This window comes from Cryptomeria japonica, chromosome 5 (assembly GCF_030272615.1).
Source record: "Cryptomeria japonica chromosome 5, Sugi_1.0, whole genome shotgun sequence".
NCBI lineage: Eukaryota > Viridiplantae > Streptophyta > Pinopsida > Cupressales > Cupressaceae > Cryptomeria > Cryptomeria japonica.
Window position 1 is genome coordinate 758,812,156 of NC_081409.1, and position 15,331 is coordinate 758,827,486.

General features: G+C 34.1%; 1 protein-coding gene across 1 annotated transcript; it reads right to left on the reverse strand.

Moving 5' to 3' along the window:
• Window positions 1–6,331: 6,331 nt before the first annotated feature.
• On the reverse strand, window positions 6,332–7,278 carry LOC131036481 (uncharacterized). The gene is made up of 2 exons (XM_057968381.2): window positions 7,202–7,278; window positions 6,332–6,713 (listed from the first exon to the last, which is right to left on the reverse strand). The coding sequence occupies exons 1-2, from the start codon at window positions 7,262–7,264 to the stop codon at window positions 6,333–6,335; spliced, it is 444 nt and encodes a 147-aa protein (XP_057824364.2). The 5' UTR covers window positions 7,265–7,278; the 3' UTR covers window position 6,332.
• Window positions 7,279–15,331: the final 8,053 nt, after the last annotated feature.

Below are 15,331 nucleotides of genomic sequence, written 5' to 3' on the forward strand. Positions count from 1 at the left end.
TGAAACACCTACGATATCTAAAATGAATGCCTTTATAGTCTGCAATTTGAATCCAACACCCCTATTTAGAATTTAGAGAGATCTCTATAAAGAGATCGTTATTAGTGTGAATCTCTACCACAATGTGGGCATAAGTGGTATGCAAATAATTGAAAGAACCCATATCTAATCCCAAAAATTCCAAGTGATTTTCTAATATCTTCAATTCAAAAATCAAACTAGTATCGAAGAGAAAGATTTAGGAGGCTTGCCCAAATTAGAATAGTAGAGAATGATTCAATGGTCAAGTCAAAAGAGGGGTGCCAAGGTTTTAGCATAAGAAGAAGATGTTCACAATGCTATTGATTGTCATAGTAAATAATGCAATAGTCCCACCTACTATTAAAAAAAAAACAAATAACCCACATGCATAGGTGATCCGAATTATGGATTCGGATGACAACACCTGAGTGAGAACCTGCGGTATTGTAAATTCTGTTTACAAGAACCAGGAATCATAGAATTGAAGCAAGCCAAAAAGTAATCTATTTCATTCGAAAATCCAACATATAGAAGTTTGTGAGATTCCAAGGGTCACAAGAACCTCCTGAGAATCGAAGTCCAACAGTCACTTTTATTCATTACATAATAAAATCTAAAAACTACAACATTTTCAAAAAACTATATAAAATTTTATCCTAACTTCAACTAGACATAACTTTCTTCTCGGGACTTGAAATTACGAGCCATTTATCTCGTTGGAAAGGTCTCCAAGAGATGTAGACAAGGATTTGAAAGAGCATGCGCAGAGGCTAAAAATGCCCTTAAGACCTTCAAAAATGCAAAATACTAACATATAAATAAACTAAACTAAAAAATAAATAATTCCAATTTTCTTCTGATCAATAGGGATAAATATGGAGATCACCCTTGAAAATGAGGCACCAATCATCAAAAATTCATTGTTGAAATTTTGCTAAGCTCTACCATGATCCTCGAAATCTCTCGATCAATCCATTTATTACAACAACAGCTTTTAAAAAAAAAGAAAGAAAAAGGAAAAAGGAAAAGAAAGCTTCGTTCTCAATTACCTCATGCTTAATCTCTTCCCTGAACTCCACCTCGACAATGTACATTGTTTCTTGTGGGATATGAGACCCCTTAGACTGCTTAGGCTCCGACGCAGGGAAGATCCCACCCTGCATCTGATCCCCCACACATTCTTTCCATTCTACTCAATGCCAAGGCACTCATTCCTTACACAGTCCTCAACGGTGTGAGTCCTAGCCTTGGGAGTCTGCCACTCCTTACAACTGTCTCCATTGTTGGGTGGATCTGGGTGGAACCAATTACTACACATAGTATCATGCTTACTCCTCCATTGCCGAGGGGAAGATTTTCTTTCATACCCACCAGCTTCACCAGAATTTGCCGACTTGGGAACCATTGTCACGATGTCATTACGTTGGTCTCTCAAAGTTTCTTTTATTATATTATTATTAATATTAAAATATTATTTTATTATTATATTATGATATTGTAGTTAATATTAAATTATTATTAGGATATGATTATATTGTTATGTTTTAATATATTTTTATTATTATTTCTTGCAAACTCAAAAGAAAAATTTAGTACCGAATTATTATTCTTTTATTATATTATTATATTTATTTTTTATTAGATAACAAGGGATTTTGAAAGGGCCCTAACCCTTATATAGAAAAAGAAAGGCAAAACAACCCAATAGAATGGAGCACAACAAAAATAATAGAAGGACCAAACATAAGGGTTTCAACAGGGCACCCAAAACCTTCAACTTGCAAAAACTATCTGACAAAGCAAAACAAGGATGACAATGAAACCATCCGACAATAGAACCCCTTAGGCAACCAGGTACAAAAAGATTAGGGATTTTACCAAGGTTCCCCAAACCTTCACAATGGGTTTTGAATTGGTACCTTGAACCAAACAACAACTTCTGGCTTGGAAATCCCAACAACGAAGCAACTCCTTATCACCCAAACACCTTTCCATCTTAATAGAAGAGGATCCTACCTCAACAAAAGCAATAGAGAAGAAGATAGAATTAAGGGCAAACTAGATAGAGCTCATTCTTGCATCCAAGAAGCAACAGTCGAGAGAATACCACATAGAGCAACCTCCATTCTCCCTCCACAAGTAGATCTCACCTCAATAAGAGATGCTCCCACCCCAATAAGGAACATGAAAGAGAACAACAAGAGCCAAATACACCATTCCCACAACATTGCCACCATCATAGATCCCACCTCAATAGGGGCAAATTTCACCTCCATAGAAGTCATACAGGAAGGAACCCAACCAGGAGTAGAAGCCCATCTGAAAAAAAGGGGGGCAAACAAATCTCCAACAAAACCAAACCCTAACCAAAAACATATCAAGGCTAGAATAGGCCCTTGAAAATTGCTAGCAACTTTCTGTCCATCAAGAGGAATAGAGCCAACAAAATCTCTAGCTCCATATACAAAATTGAAAAAGTTGAGAATGCCAATAAATCTAGAGCACACAAAACCTCAATAGCCAGTCTCCATGGGATACATCCCAACAACACTAGAGTAAAACAGCTCCCCACAAAGCACAAGATCGATGCAGACCAACTCCTAAGAAATCACCCCACTCAACACCAACATGAGGAGAGGAATGGTAGGAATGGCATGAACAACCTCAACAATCATAACCCACCATGCATTTGGGACCACCAAGCAAGCGCAATGGGGACAATAGACAAGTCCACAACAATAAACTCAGAAGAGAAAACTTTCGAACCCCACACAAGCTTGAACCAACGCCAAACTTGCCCAGCATCCAACTGCAACAAGAACCCACTACTTAAAACACTAGAGCAACCTTTAAACGATAGAGAGAGGCACCAAAAAGACTGGAAACACCCAATACAACCATCAAAGATAGAAAACACAATAGGGTTAGGCACATTTAAAGGAGAGCCCTTCCACACCCCCTTGTTGAAACCACCATCCCCAAGATAGCCGCCCAAAACCAACCATGGTCCAAGGGCCTCCTATTGAAAGTCTAGGTTAGGCCATACCCCAAGCCAAAGGAAAAAACCTCCCTCAAAAACCTCACCAACTTCGGCCACCAAGAACAACCATACCACAACATCTTGAAGCCATGCTGCAACATTTGCAACCACATATGGCGTTAGCTAGCAATTCCTCTGGTTGACTAGATGGAAGAAGCCAAGTTTGGGATGGACAAACCGAAACTTTAGTTGAGTAGAGAAAGCAAATCCTAAAGAGGTCATAGTTATAATAATCTTGAAGAATGAGAAGGTTATTATTATATTTATTTTTATGTATATTTATTAAGAATATTAACATATTAATTTTGTAATAGATATAATATAAAATTAAAAAATAATCTATTTTTTATTTTATTTTTCATGTATTTAAATATCACTCTATATGTAAATATAATGCCTTCTTGATAAATAAATAAACAAATTAAAAAAACCTTCAATATCCTAACATTGAAGAATGAATACTACCCTCTCCTAGTGGATCTGAAAGGAAAAGATTTGGACAAACACAGAGTCTTTGTTGGAGTTGGTTTGAGCTATCTTAAATGGAGGTTTTTAGGAGAAAATCTAGAGGCCTAGGGAAAAGAGGAGGACCTCTTCCAGTTTGCAAAGCTGAATGGAATCCTGCCTATGAAATCTGCAGAGGCAGAGCCCCAAGCTGAACAGAGTCGCAGGGGTGGTTCGAGCAGAGGCGGTAGGGGTGCGGGTTGTGGCCGGGGTCGTAGGGCTATTTGAGACATCTTGATAAAAAAACATGCTGATGTGGCATCATATTTGATGACATGGCCTGAAACCTTAGTTATAAGTAGGGGACTTGTCAAGTAAGCTGCTGTAAAAAAATTAGAAGTGATTTGAAATTTCCACATAAGATTTTGAAAAGTGTGAAATTAGAATGCTCAATTACTAGATCCTCTCCCCTACCTGTACCTGTGTACTCCTGAATATTTCAGAAATTAATAGAATATTCTTCTACTTTGATAGTATTCAGTTTTCATAAATAAAGTTCTATAAGTTTTCATTAATTAGTTTTATATCTTTTCTTCCCAAAGCTGCTGCAACCAATAACAAATTGTCAGTTGAATGGATGTACAACTTAGAGAGCTGGTACTTCACAGTCCTCATTGTTTTAACGGGAAATTCGAAGAACACAACTGTTGCAGTGGATTCAATGGCAATCTGGTATGAAGTTCAATCCTCATGTAAATACAAAAAGGTTACTTATTAGGATATTTGCATCCCAGATTTTAATTGAAACATTGTGTTCTGTTGTTTATGCAGTATGACAGTACTGGGATGGCAAACTATGATACCGTTGGGATTCAATGCAGCCATCAAGTTTCTCCATTAGTTTTGGGCTTTAGTATAGGATGGATCATCTATTGGCTATTTATACTTAATTTTGGGTTTATAATCTGTGCTGTCTAAATCTGTTCTGTACAACTTTTAATATTTCGAAGCAGTATATTTCTTTTATTTTGGTATATTTTTATATTTAATTGTGTAATTTTTTTCTTTCATAAATACTTTAGATTATATTGTATGATCTATCATCAGAATGAAATATCTTTCGTCTTACACAAATATACATGTGCTTCCCAATATGATATAGATAATTTTATACAAAATACCAGAACTTACAATTTTGTAACTTTGTTGCAGTGTGAGAGTATCTAATGAACTCAGGGCAGGGCGCCCAAAAGTAGCAAAGTTTTCAACAATGGCTGTGTCCTTTACTTCCATAGTCATAGGAATTCTATGCATTGGTGTTATTTTCATCACCAAAGATTATTTTCCACTACTTTTTACAGACAGTCAAGAGGTTATCAGAGCGTCTTCCAAGCTATCAACTCCTCTGGCACTAACAATTCTCTCATGCTCCTTGCAAATGGTTTTATCTGGTCAGTCAAATTCAGTTAGAGAATGTTTAATCTATTAGAAGCAAATAACATGAACTTATTTTAGCCATCTCCTGTTCTATGTTTCAGAAGTGGCAGTAGGATCAGGGTAGCAAGCTTTGGTAGCATATGTGAACATAGGCTACTATTACATTGTAGGCATGCCATTGGGTATTCTCTTCGGATGCAAACTTAATCTTCAGGCAGAGGTAAATAAACCACCTTGTTTGATGTAATTTATCATCCATATCTCTATAATTTCACATTTCTAGCCATGACTGAAAATTCATAATCCATATTTCTAATATGATACAAACTGGTAAGCAGGGCATTTATAATGGTATGTTGTTGGGAGTTTTAATGCAAACCCTTATTCTCACCATCATCACATATAGGACAGATTGGAAAGAAGAGGTATTATAATTGTCATTACATAATTCATGCACCATTTTTATGCCCTGCATGTTCATGTTTTTACATTACATTATTAATGATTTATACCACAGGCCTCTCAAGCACAAGGTCGAATTAGAATTTGGGGAGGTTCAGAAGGACATGGAAAACCAAAGGAAGTTGAATATTTCCCCCCTCCTATTATATCTTGGGGGAAATACTGATTAAAACCAACTGAACTCTTTTGATGGGGCAGGAACAGGAAGATGGCGAGCAGATACCCTTTCACGTTTGAAAAGTAGTTAAATTGCCTATTTCAGTTCTGTAAAACCACCAGAAACAAAAACTATACTGCATGCAGTTTTATTTTATTGCTACTGTATATGTAGTTTTAGTAATATTCTCTCCATCATAATGTTATTTGCATAGTCGTTATCTGAACTTTTTGGTGGTTTACTTTATTTCAAACAGTATTATATAATATTTAAAAAATAAAAATTGACAATTGCATTTAATTATATATATGAATTTATAGTTTTTTGGGTCGTGATCCTAAAGTTTTACTATTAAGAAGTTAAATATCAAAATACAGTGAGATTAACAGATGGTTAGACCTTCCAAGCCATGCTTAAAGTTTAAAGTTTAAAATTCAAAATAAGGACTAAAATCCTGATGGGAGTTCCCACAAAATTTCGAAACAGTTCATCTAAATCATACCAAAATAAAAAAATTAAAAAAAATCCCACATTGCTTTTCTCTTTTGCTCAAGTGATTCAAGAATGTGGTGATTTCATGCATATGATTCCTTAGCTATAACTAATCACGCTAAATGACATTCCATTAAAATTATCTTCTAAAACAATATAATCATTTTCACAGCAAAAGAAAATTAAGATCTTGTAGCCTTCGTCATATTAACAATAGATTTTAGTTTAAAGCATAACCCTCATAAATTATAAGAACACTCCATAGACAATATTCAATCTTCAATTCATCTGACTGTCATAAAACGGGTAAAATAAAAGGTAATACAATATGCAGGATCCTACTCCACTATACAAAAGTGGCTTGCTTGTCAAGGCAAGGATATCTCTATATTTGGGCCACCTATAGCTGGAGAGTATAACGAATACTACAAAATCAAAACCTGCGATAAAAATTAGCACCGTTAAAATAGAAAGAAAAATTCTATTGCCCTTAATGATAACTCTTAAGTCTTTCTCCCGAAAGACCACAATAACAAAAACGCAGAAAACATTTATGATGACAAGGGAACCCCATCCGAGCCATTTGTTGTACTTTTTTTCTTTTTCTTCTTCTTCTTCCTCTATTGATATTACTTGTTCCAGCTGTAATTGAGATTGTTCCTATAAACAATTTAACAATTAATTCATTAAATTAAAAATAAAAATATATGAAGGATCAAAATCAAAAACTAACAATTATACGGAATGCTTTGTCTTTTGGATTGGATATGGCAATCTCTTTCGAAAGTGTTATGAAAAGAAATCGAATTGTTGAAATGATCTCATTTTACAAAAATTAGAATTGTTTGAATCTTTCTTGTTATCCCATTAATCAGCGAGAGGTGGGTTATTTTGTATTAGTTTTGGGCGGGGTGTATAAACTGATCTGTTAGATACTATAAATTTATTTTATGAGCTGTGACTGGCAGGGTTCTTTCCTCAAAATTCTTTCTTCCACTTTTTATGAAAAAAAAAACTAATCAGATTTAATTGAATCGAATTAGTTGAAGGTTGAAATGGTGAACTATTTTTTTTCATAAAAGACTATAAACATATTAAAACTATGAAAAAAAAACATTTTAAAGTAAAAATATTTAAAAAAATAAAACCTGATCCTCATGAAGACTGTTTGCAGCTTCAGATGAAAAATTTGAGGAAGGAGAAGCGCTCATTTTGTTGGGTACCCCCTGCCCTGCATATATACCCGTGTATTCAGGTGATTAGCAGAGAATCTTTCTTATTAGCTGAATTCACATTGCTAATAATGAAACAATTTTTAGAATGCATTTACTACTGATAGAAGTAGCGTTGCATGCAAACTGCTTAAAAAAAATTTAAAACAAAAAATATCAGAAGACGCAAACATTAGTTATCACGCACTTTTTCATCTCCAATGCATGCTTTGAACATGCATATCTTCAGAAAATTTTAGGTTTTTTTTTAATTAACTTTAGTGTTTTTCTCCATTTTGAAATTTAAATTTTGTGTAGTCTAATTACATAATGTGCTTGGAAACTAGAAATCTATTTCATATAGAAAGGAGTATATATTAACAGGTTTTCTTTTTCAACATGTAATGTCTATAAATTATGTTAATAGTGTTTTTCTATATTAAAATTCATTTATTAGTATATTTATATCAAATTTGAAAGTATTTAATATTTATTAATTATAATAATATTAATAAAGATGCTTATTGTAATAAATTTGAAGTGAATTTAAATATATTAAATATATTATATCAATTATCTTCTTAATGTTTTAAATTGTGTTCTTTAGGCTTCAACTTGGCAAGTTGTCTATCATTTTTCATTTTGTCTACCATTTTTATTTTTTCAAACATCGTATGTGAATGACAACATTATTTTGAGACCTTCTAAAGACATTACAAAAGATAATGTCACAAATATCAATGCTTACAAAATTTAAGCAAATACAGTTGGCAGGTGTGATAGGTGTGAAGATGAACACATCGACCTTTATCAACATTCTCACAACATGTACCAAAATAGAAGCATTGCAATAGGGTGCAGGGTATGAAGTTACATAGGAATAAGAAAATAATCGAAGGTGGATTTTTATCATATGTAGTAGTTGTGACTGTGCTAATAAATATGTATGCAAAGTGTGGGAGGGTTCGAAATACACCCAAATTGCTTGACAAAATGTGTCAACTAAATGTGGTCTCATGGAATTTAATGCTAGCGGGATATACACAAAATAATCTTGCTATAAAATCATTGGAGCTATTTAACCATATGCAACTTGAAGGTTTAAAGCCAAACTCATCTACCTTTGTTGGCATCCTTTCAATCTATGCCAAACTTGAAGCTTTGGAATGAGGTAGGGAGATGCACACAAGAATAATCGAGTCTATAATTTTGTCAAATGTTATAATCATGACTACAATAATAGATGCTTATGCAAAATGTGGAAGCATATAGAAGGCACACAAATCGTTTGACAAAATGCCCAAAAAAATGTGGTTTCATGGACAACACTCAATTTTGGATATGAACAAAATGGTCTCCTTGGAGAAATTTTCAAGCAAATAGAATTATTAGGGGTAAATCCAAACCCATCAACTTTAACTAGCATCCTTCCAACATGTGCCAAAGTTCTAGAGCTTTGGAATAAGGAATAGAGATCCATCAGAAAATAATTGAAAGTGGTTTTTTGTTAGATCTTGTGGTTGTGAATACCCTAATTGAAACATATGAAAAGTTGGAAGCATGCAAAAAGCACACAATTTTTTTGACAAAATGCATAATGCAATATTGGTCTCATGGTCTACAATGATTGTAGGATATGCAATGCATGGCTATGGCAATGATGTCATCAAACTTTTTGAACTCATGTCAAAGCATTCTAGAACCAATCTTGACCATGTAAGATTGATTTGTGTTTTTCTGCATGCAACCATGCAAGTCTAGTGGATGAGGGTTGTAAATAATTCAATTGCATGATTGGTTCTCATCAAATTATACGTAAAATGGATCATTACGTATGCATTATTGACTTTATCAAGCATTTTGGCTATCTTAAGTAAACCCTAAACTTTATAATCAAGATGCCAATAAAACCCAATGTGCTTGTTTGGTGCTTGTAAATCACATAAGAATATCGAGTTAGTTGAATTCATGGCAATGCTCTTGTTTGAGTTGGATGCATAAATTATGCATCTCATGTTCTTTTGTCAAAGACTTACATAGAAGCAATCAAATGGGTCGATTTTCAAAATGTAAGAAAAATTATGAAAGAGAAAGAGATTAAAAAGACACCTAGATGTAGTTGGATCAAGGTTCTTTAAATGGTACATGGTTTTTCTATAGGAGATAGATCACACCCACAAACATAGGAAATCTATGCAAAGTTGGAGAAATTGTCTCGTGAGATAAAGGCATCATGGTATATTCTTGATTCAAGACCTATATTTAGTATATTGAGGAGGAGGAGAAGGAAATATTTCTTTGCCACCATAGTGAGAAGTTGGAAATTGCATTTGGGTTAATAAACATGTCCCTTGGGATGACTACTAGGGTTGTAAAGAACCTTCGAGTTAGCGGTGACTGGTACATTGCAAAAAAGTTTATTTCAAAGATTGTGCAACAAAAATTGTTGTGAGAGATGTTGATTAGTTCCATCATTTCAAAATGGGCAATGTTAACATTGGTAATTCTAATTGAGACAACCCCTAAACACAAGGATGCACCATATCAATTTCCATGGTGTTAAACTTATAGTGGAAAACCCTATGACTCTTGAATGAAAAGATATTAGAGGAAAAAGAATGAAAGCTATAAAAGACGAGGAATTCTAGTAGGAAATGTGAGAGAAGAGACAAAATAAATCCAATGCATGCATAGGATGAGAGAAGCATCTATTGATTGTTCTTTACCCTAAAATTTATTCTTGTGAATGGTCATGCTGGTAGTGGTGGTTTAGGGTGTGATAGCTTTGGTCTTTTCTAGTTCATTTTATCAATTTCTAAAGGTTTTTATACAAATAATTACATGGAGGGTCTTGTGATTTTGTATGCCATGGATAGAGGTTGTGTTCTTGTTTGGAAAATAATTATTTGTGAATCTAACTCATAAGTGGTGGTGACTTTAACGAATGAGAAGTGATTTGATGACATTAATTTACACTTATCTTTGGTTGTTAAATATATTTTATGGTTGTGTTGTTCTTTGGAATCTGTTACTTTTACTCACATTCCTAGGGAGTAGAACAAAGTCATAGATTTCCTAGCCAAATGGCCTTCTAATCGAAGGGATGGGTGAATTATTGTGGATAAGGGACAATTATCTTTATAACTGTCTCATATGTTGGAGTAGGTTCTTGATACTCATAGATTTATTTAGTGTTTTGTTCTTTGTAGGGTTTCTAGTCATTTTGTTTTGTAATTCTCTTTGTGTTGAAGACATTTTTATCCTTCTTTTAGTTTAATGTTGAAATTATATTTAATTCTTTGGAGAGTGTTCCTATGTACCACCTATGTTGGGGGTTGAATTGGGCAATAAAGCAGTTATTGGAATGATTACAAGAGAATTTATGCAGCCCGATGATTTAAAGTTGAATGTAATTAGACAGTTTGATTTCCATAGTTGACATATTATACGAAATGGATGCTAGGAGAATTCTAATATTTTTTTGGGACTATTGGTTTATTTATTTGCATCTAAGAACAAAAAAAGTTAAAGCTCAAGTATAGAGAAAGAAAATTTTAATGAAGGTCTTTAGCAATAAAGTTACTATGAGAAATTGTAGAGGAAGATCCTAATGCCAAATCTGTGGATTGCAAAGGGTTTAAAGGCATATTTGCAGATATTATAGTCTTCTTTTGACATGATTATTTCAGATTTTTAGGGAATGGATTTTTTTTTGGAGCATTTGCAAGGTTTTGAGATAATAGATTAATTTAACGTTGCTTGAAGCTAGTTGTAAAATATGGAGATTTATAGCAATGGAGCGGAGGTGAAGAAGTTTGTGATTGTTAATTCTCTAGCTTTTGAATCTTTCCAAGCTACTTGGCCTGCCATCTCTAGGAACATTGAGTTCCTTCTGAAAGCAGCTGGTATACAAAGCGGTTTCACGTTGAATTGGAGGGCAATATTTCTCTGTGGAGAAGATCTAGCAGTGATTGATGACCTCGAGATCCTTGAGAATGGTGATCTGGTGGATGGAAACAACTGGGGGTTTGGGTTGGGTGAAGAATGGTATCCAAATGACTACCGACTCCCTAAGGAGAAGGCAGAATCGACAGCTCACTTGAATTGTGGCCCTGAATGTCCCATTGTCCTAGATGTAGCTCATACTCCTGTGGATGATGACTTTGAAGATTCCCATTGATTCCGGTTGTCACCTCTCTTCGGTTTCTTTGTTTTGTAGGTTATTGGTTTATTTGTTTAAAGGCCTTTGTTATCTACTTCCAGCGGTTGTTTAAAGGCCTCTGTTATCTACTTAAAGGCCTCTGTTTTGTACTTGTCCAGCCTCCATTGCTGGTTTTTTTTTTTTTTATAGGAATAGAGCTATGGTAAGGGGTTTTCTTCCTGGTTCTTTCCCCCTACCACTCTCACTAAACCAGGCCTTGTATTCTCCTATTTTTGATTAATACAAGGGTGTTGCTCCTCTACAGCTATTTACTTATTAAAAAATATATATATGGAGATTTATGAGTTTTAAGAGATTTTGGGTAAATAATTAGAATTTTTTTGATAATCAAGGAGATGAACATGAGTGTTTTCATTGGACAAGTTTGCAAAAGAAAAAGGCTTTTCATTCGAAATATTTTTAAAAAAGTGGTATTTCAAAAAAAATTGAGCATATTTTCAAAATTTCTTGAAATAGAGTTGTGGATTTATCTCATTGCTATTAAATGTTCATTTCATTTCCAATTAAAAGTGAAATTTGTGAAGGGGCTGCAAAGATCAATAATCCTTTTTGGAACCTTGGTCTTTGAGTTGCATCAATATATATGATATAATGATTGTGGTTTCAATTAAGGCTAGTATAATTTACCTCAAAGAGTTTTTCTATTAGTTGCTTTGATTATTTATATATGCAATTTACATAGATAGACCTTAATAAATTTTGACCTATGCAAACCTACAATTTATTGGTACCTTAAGAGTGGCCTTGAGTACCCATCAAGAAGGTTTTCAAATAAGGAATGCTTCTAATATAACATGTATTGAATAATACATTGAGGCACATTTTATAAATATTGTATTCTTTTACAAGTGCGAGTCATTTTCACAAACCATATTTCTAGCATCAATTTCCCAATACATGATTCATTCAAGTGCTTGATAAAGAATTATTGAAGTAATAGAATCAATTTGATAGAATTCATCAAGTTCTTATTCTTCTATATGGACTTACTTTAGAGCTATTATTTTCCTTATCAAATTTAATGGAATAATTATGTGATTCTATTCTCTTTTGAAGCTCACTATATGGATGTCCACACCAAGATGGTGTGCAAAAAAGTGGACACACCCTAAAAAAACATGAAAAACATATAATGCGCATGGGGTATTTCAAATTTAAAAAACCTCATTCACATTTAGGCTTGTTTTTGTTAGCTTGATGATGATTTTTGTATTGGAGGACTTTATGTGTTGTCATTGATGGCACATACACAAACACACATATGTTTATATTGTCTTAGTTAAGTCAAACCGACACTACTATTAAGCCTTCATATTGTAGACCGGTATCATATGTATAGAGTAAGTCTAACTAGTATGAAGGTGTCTAAGCTTAAAATTTAAAAAAAAATTGGGTCTGGCCCCTACGGTGGCGCTAGCGGCACTGCTCATGGTGCCCTCGATGGTGCCGAAGGCACCACTCATGGTGCCCACAGTGGCACCAGTAGCGTCCACCACCCCTGTGGTGGCACCACCATGGCACCACCACCCTCCCTCCCCAATGCAGCCAAAAACCAAAAAACAAAAACATAATAAATAAATAATTTTTTTGGGGATGCGAGTTAAAAACTTTTCAAAAAACCTTGAAAACCCATTTTATAATTCAAAAAACTAATGTCAAAAATGCAAATTTTTTTCAGACCCACATGGCAAAAATGTTGAAAAAAGATTTTTTCTACAAATGGCTAAATTTTTTCAAAAATCAACTAAAAATTGACAAAATTGGGTTTTCTTGAAGTACGTATCGGTGGATTGTAGGTCGAAGGACGCTCATGTCGCCGAACTCGATCGAACCTATGCTGGTGGCACGAGATCACCATTCCTTCCTCCAGAGTAAATTTTTCAAACAACTGAAGTGCACAAATGAAGAGTGGTAAAAGAAATTCTCCTTTTTAAACTCAAAATGGGGCATTTAAGTGGGATTTTTATTCCACTTATTTTCAATCATCTAATCAACTAATCAGTCTAGCAGGGAAATGTTTTCAAATTTCTTATCAAGAAATGAATTAGATCAACTCTAAATATATCTCAAAATTGGAAAATTATTCAAAATGGTAAAATCGTAAAAAAATATATATATATTAAAAAAAATCAAAACAAACAAATCGCAAAAAATTTAAAAACATTGAAAAAAAAAATTCCAACTCATCTCATGAGGGGGCATCCTCACATCGATATCTATCAGTCAGCATCTAGGGCATCATATTGAGATTTATCATCAAAAATCGAAACCACATCAAATCCATGTCATATTGAGATTTATCATCTCAAAATTGAATCATTATCATATCAAAGTTGAATCATTATCATATCAAAGTTGAATCTGCATCGAAATCAAGATCGAATCTACATCCTATCATAATCAATATCAGCAACATCATCAATCGAGGTTTCTTTGAACCAACGCGTCGTCACACATCACTTCAAAGAGGGGAAAATGTATACACCTAAAAATGGTCTGAAGATAATTAAATACGTAGTTATTTAATTAATCTCCCTTTCCAATTAATCAAATTCGCAAGAAAATTTGATTAATTCCCTTATTCATCTACTAGTATTTAAATCTACATGATTCATTTATTTAGTTCATTTCATATCCCTTTTGATTAATTAATCTAAATTAGTTAATCCTCCCCCCATCTAAATCAATTCTTCTAATCCCTAACTAAAATTAACAAACTCAAGTTTGTTGAGATTAATTACCATTTTCCAATTATTTGAATTTCTTAATTCAAATGAACACATGGCTCCTAAATTTCAACCATGTAACCTAACCATCCCCTAACCTAACTCATTCTACCTAACCCTGGCTTTAACTAACCCTATCATATCTTGCACATCCTAACCTTCTTATCCTAACCTCCTATTGTGTGGATATTCTCCCCTTGAGGCACGTGGCACTTTTGCCACATGTCTCCTCCCTTGGACACTTGCCCTCTCATGAGAAAGGATCCTTGACATTTGTCACCACAGAGATGACAAGTGTCCCTTCCTCCAACCTCTTCTCCAACTTCCTAAATCTTGGCCCTTGATATCTTCAGATCAGATCTGGACCGTCGATTCCTGCCACCTCATCTTTGGCCTTGGAATTCCTATAAATATCCCCCATTTTGGAGCAATAAGGATCCCTTGCATTCATAGTTTTAGCATCATTACTATAAGAATTTTTATTTCAATCATTTAGTAATTATCATTTCGGATTAATCATAGCATGTTAATCTAGTTTCTTAGATCATGCATTTCTTATCATTTGCATGATCAATCATGATCAAGTAGCTACTCAACTCTTGAGTTGCCACTTTGGAGGTCATTGCTCCACTGAGAGCCAATCAATCCAACACCTTCAAGGTCCTCAAGAATAGAGGAAAATGGGACTTTCCAAGGAAGGCTTATGCTTTGCATCTTTAATTTAGTTTTCAATTAAGCTTTCCATTATGTTTTATTGTCTCATTATATGTGTATGCCTTTCTTATTTACCACATTTTTAGCATCATAGCTATAACTATCAAGAGTTTGGACATATAGAAAATCTTTGTAAGAACATGAAAACCAAGCAAAAGAGGATAGATCCTTAGCAGGAACCGGTAGTCAAACCGGAGCACAAAATTGCAGCTGATAAGAAGAAGGAAACTCAACTGGTTTGGGTTGAGAAAGAAAAGGACACATAAGAATAAAGTATAATAGTGCAGACTGCCCAACATGCTGAAAGAAGAAATCTATGGGTTGTAGACAGTGGTTGTTCAAACTTCATGACCGGTGATAAGAAGAAATTTATCAAACTTGAAGACTGGAATGGTGGCTCAATAA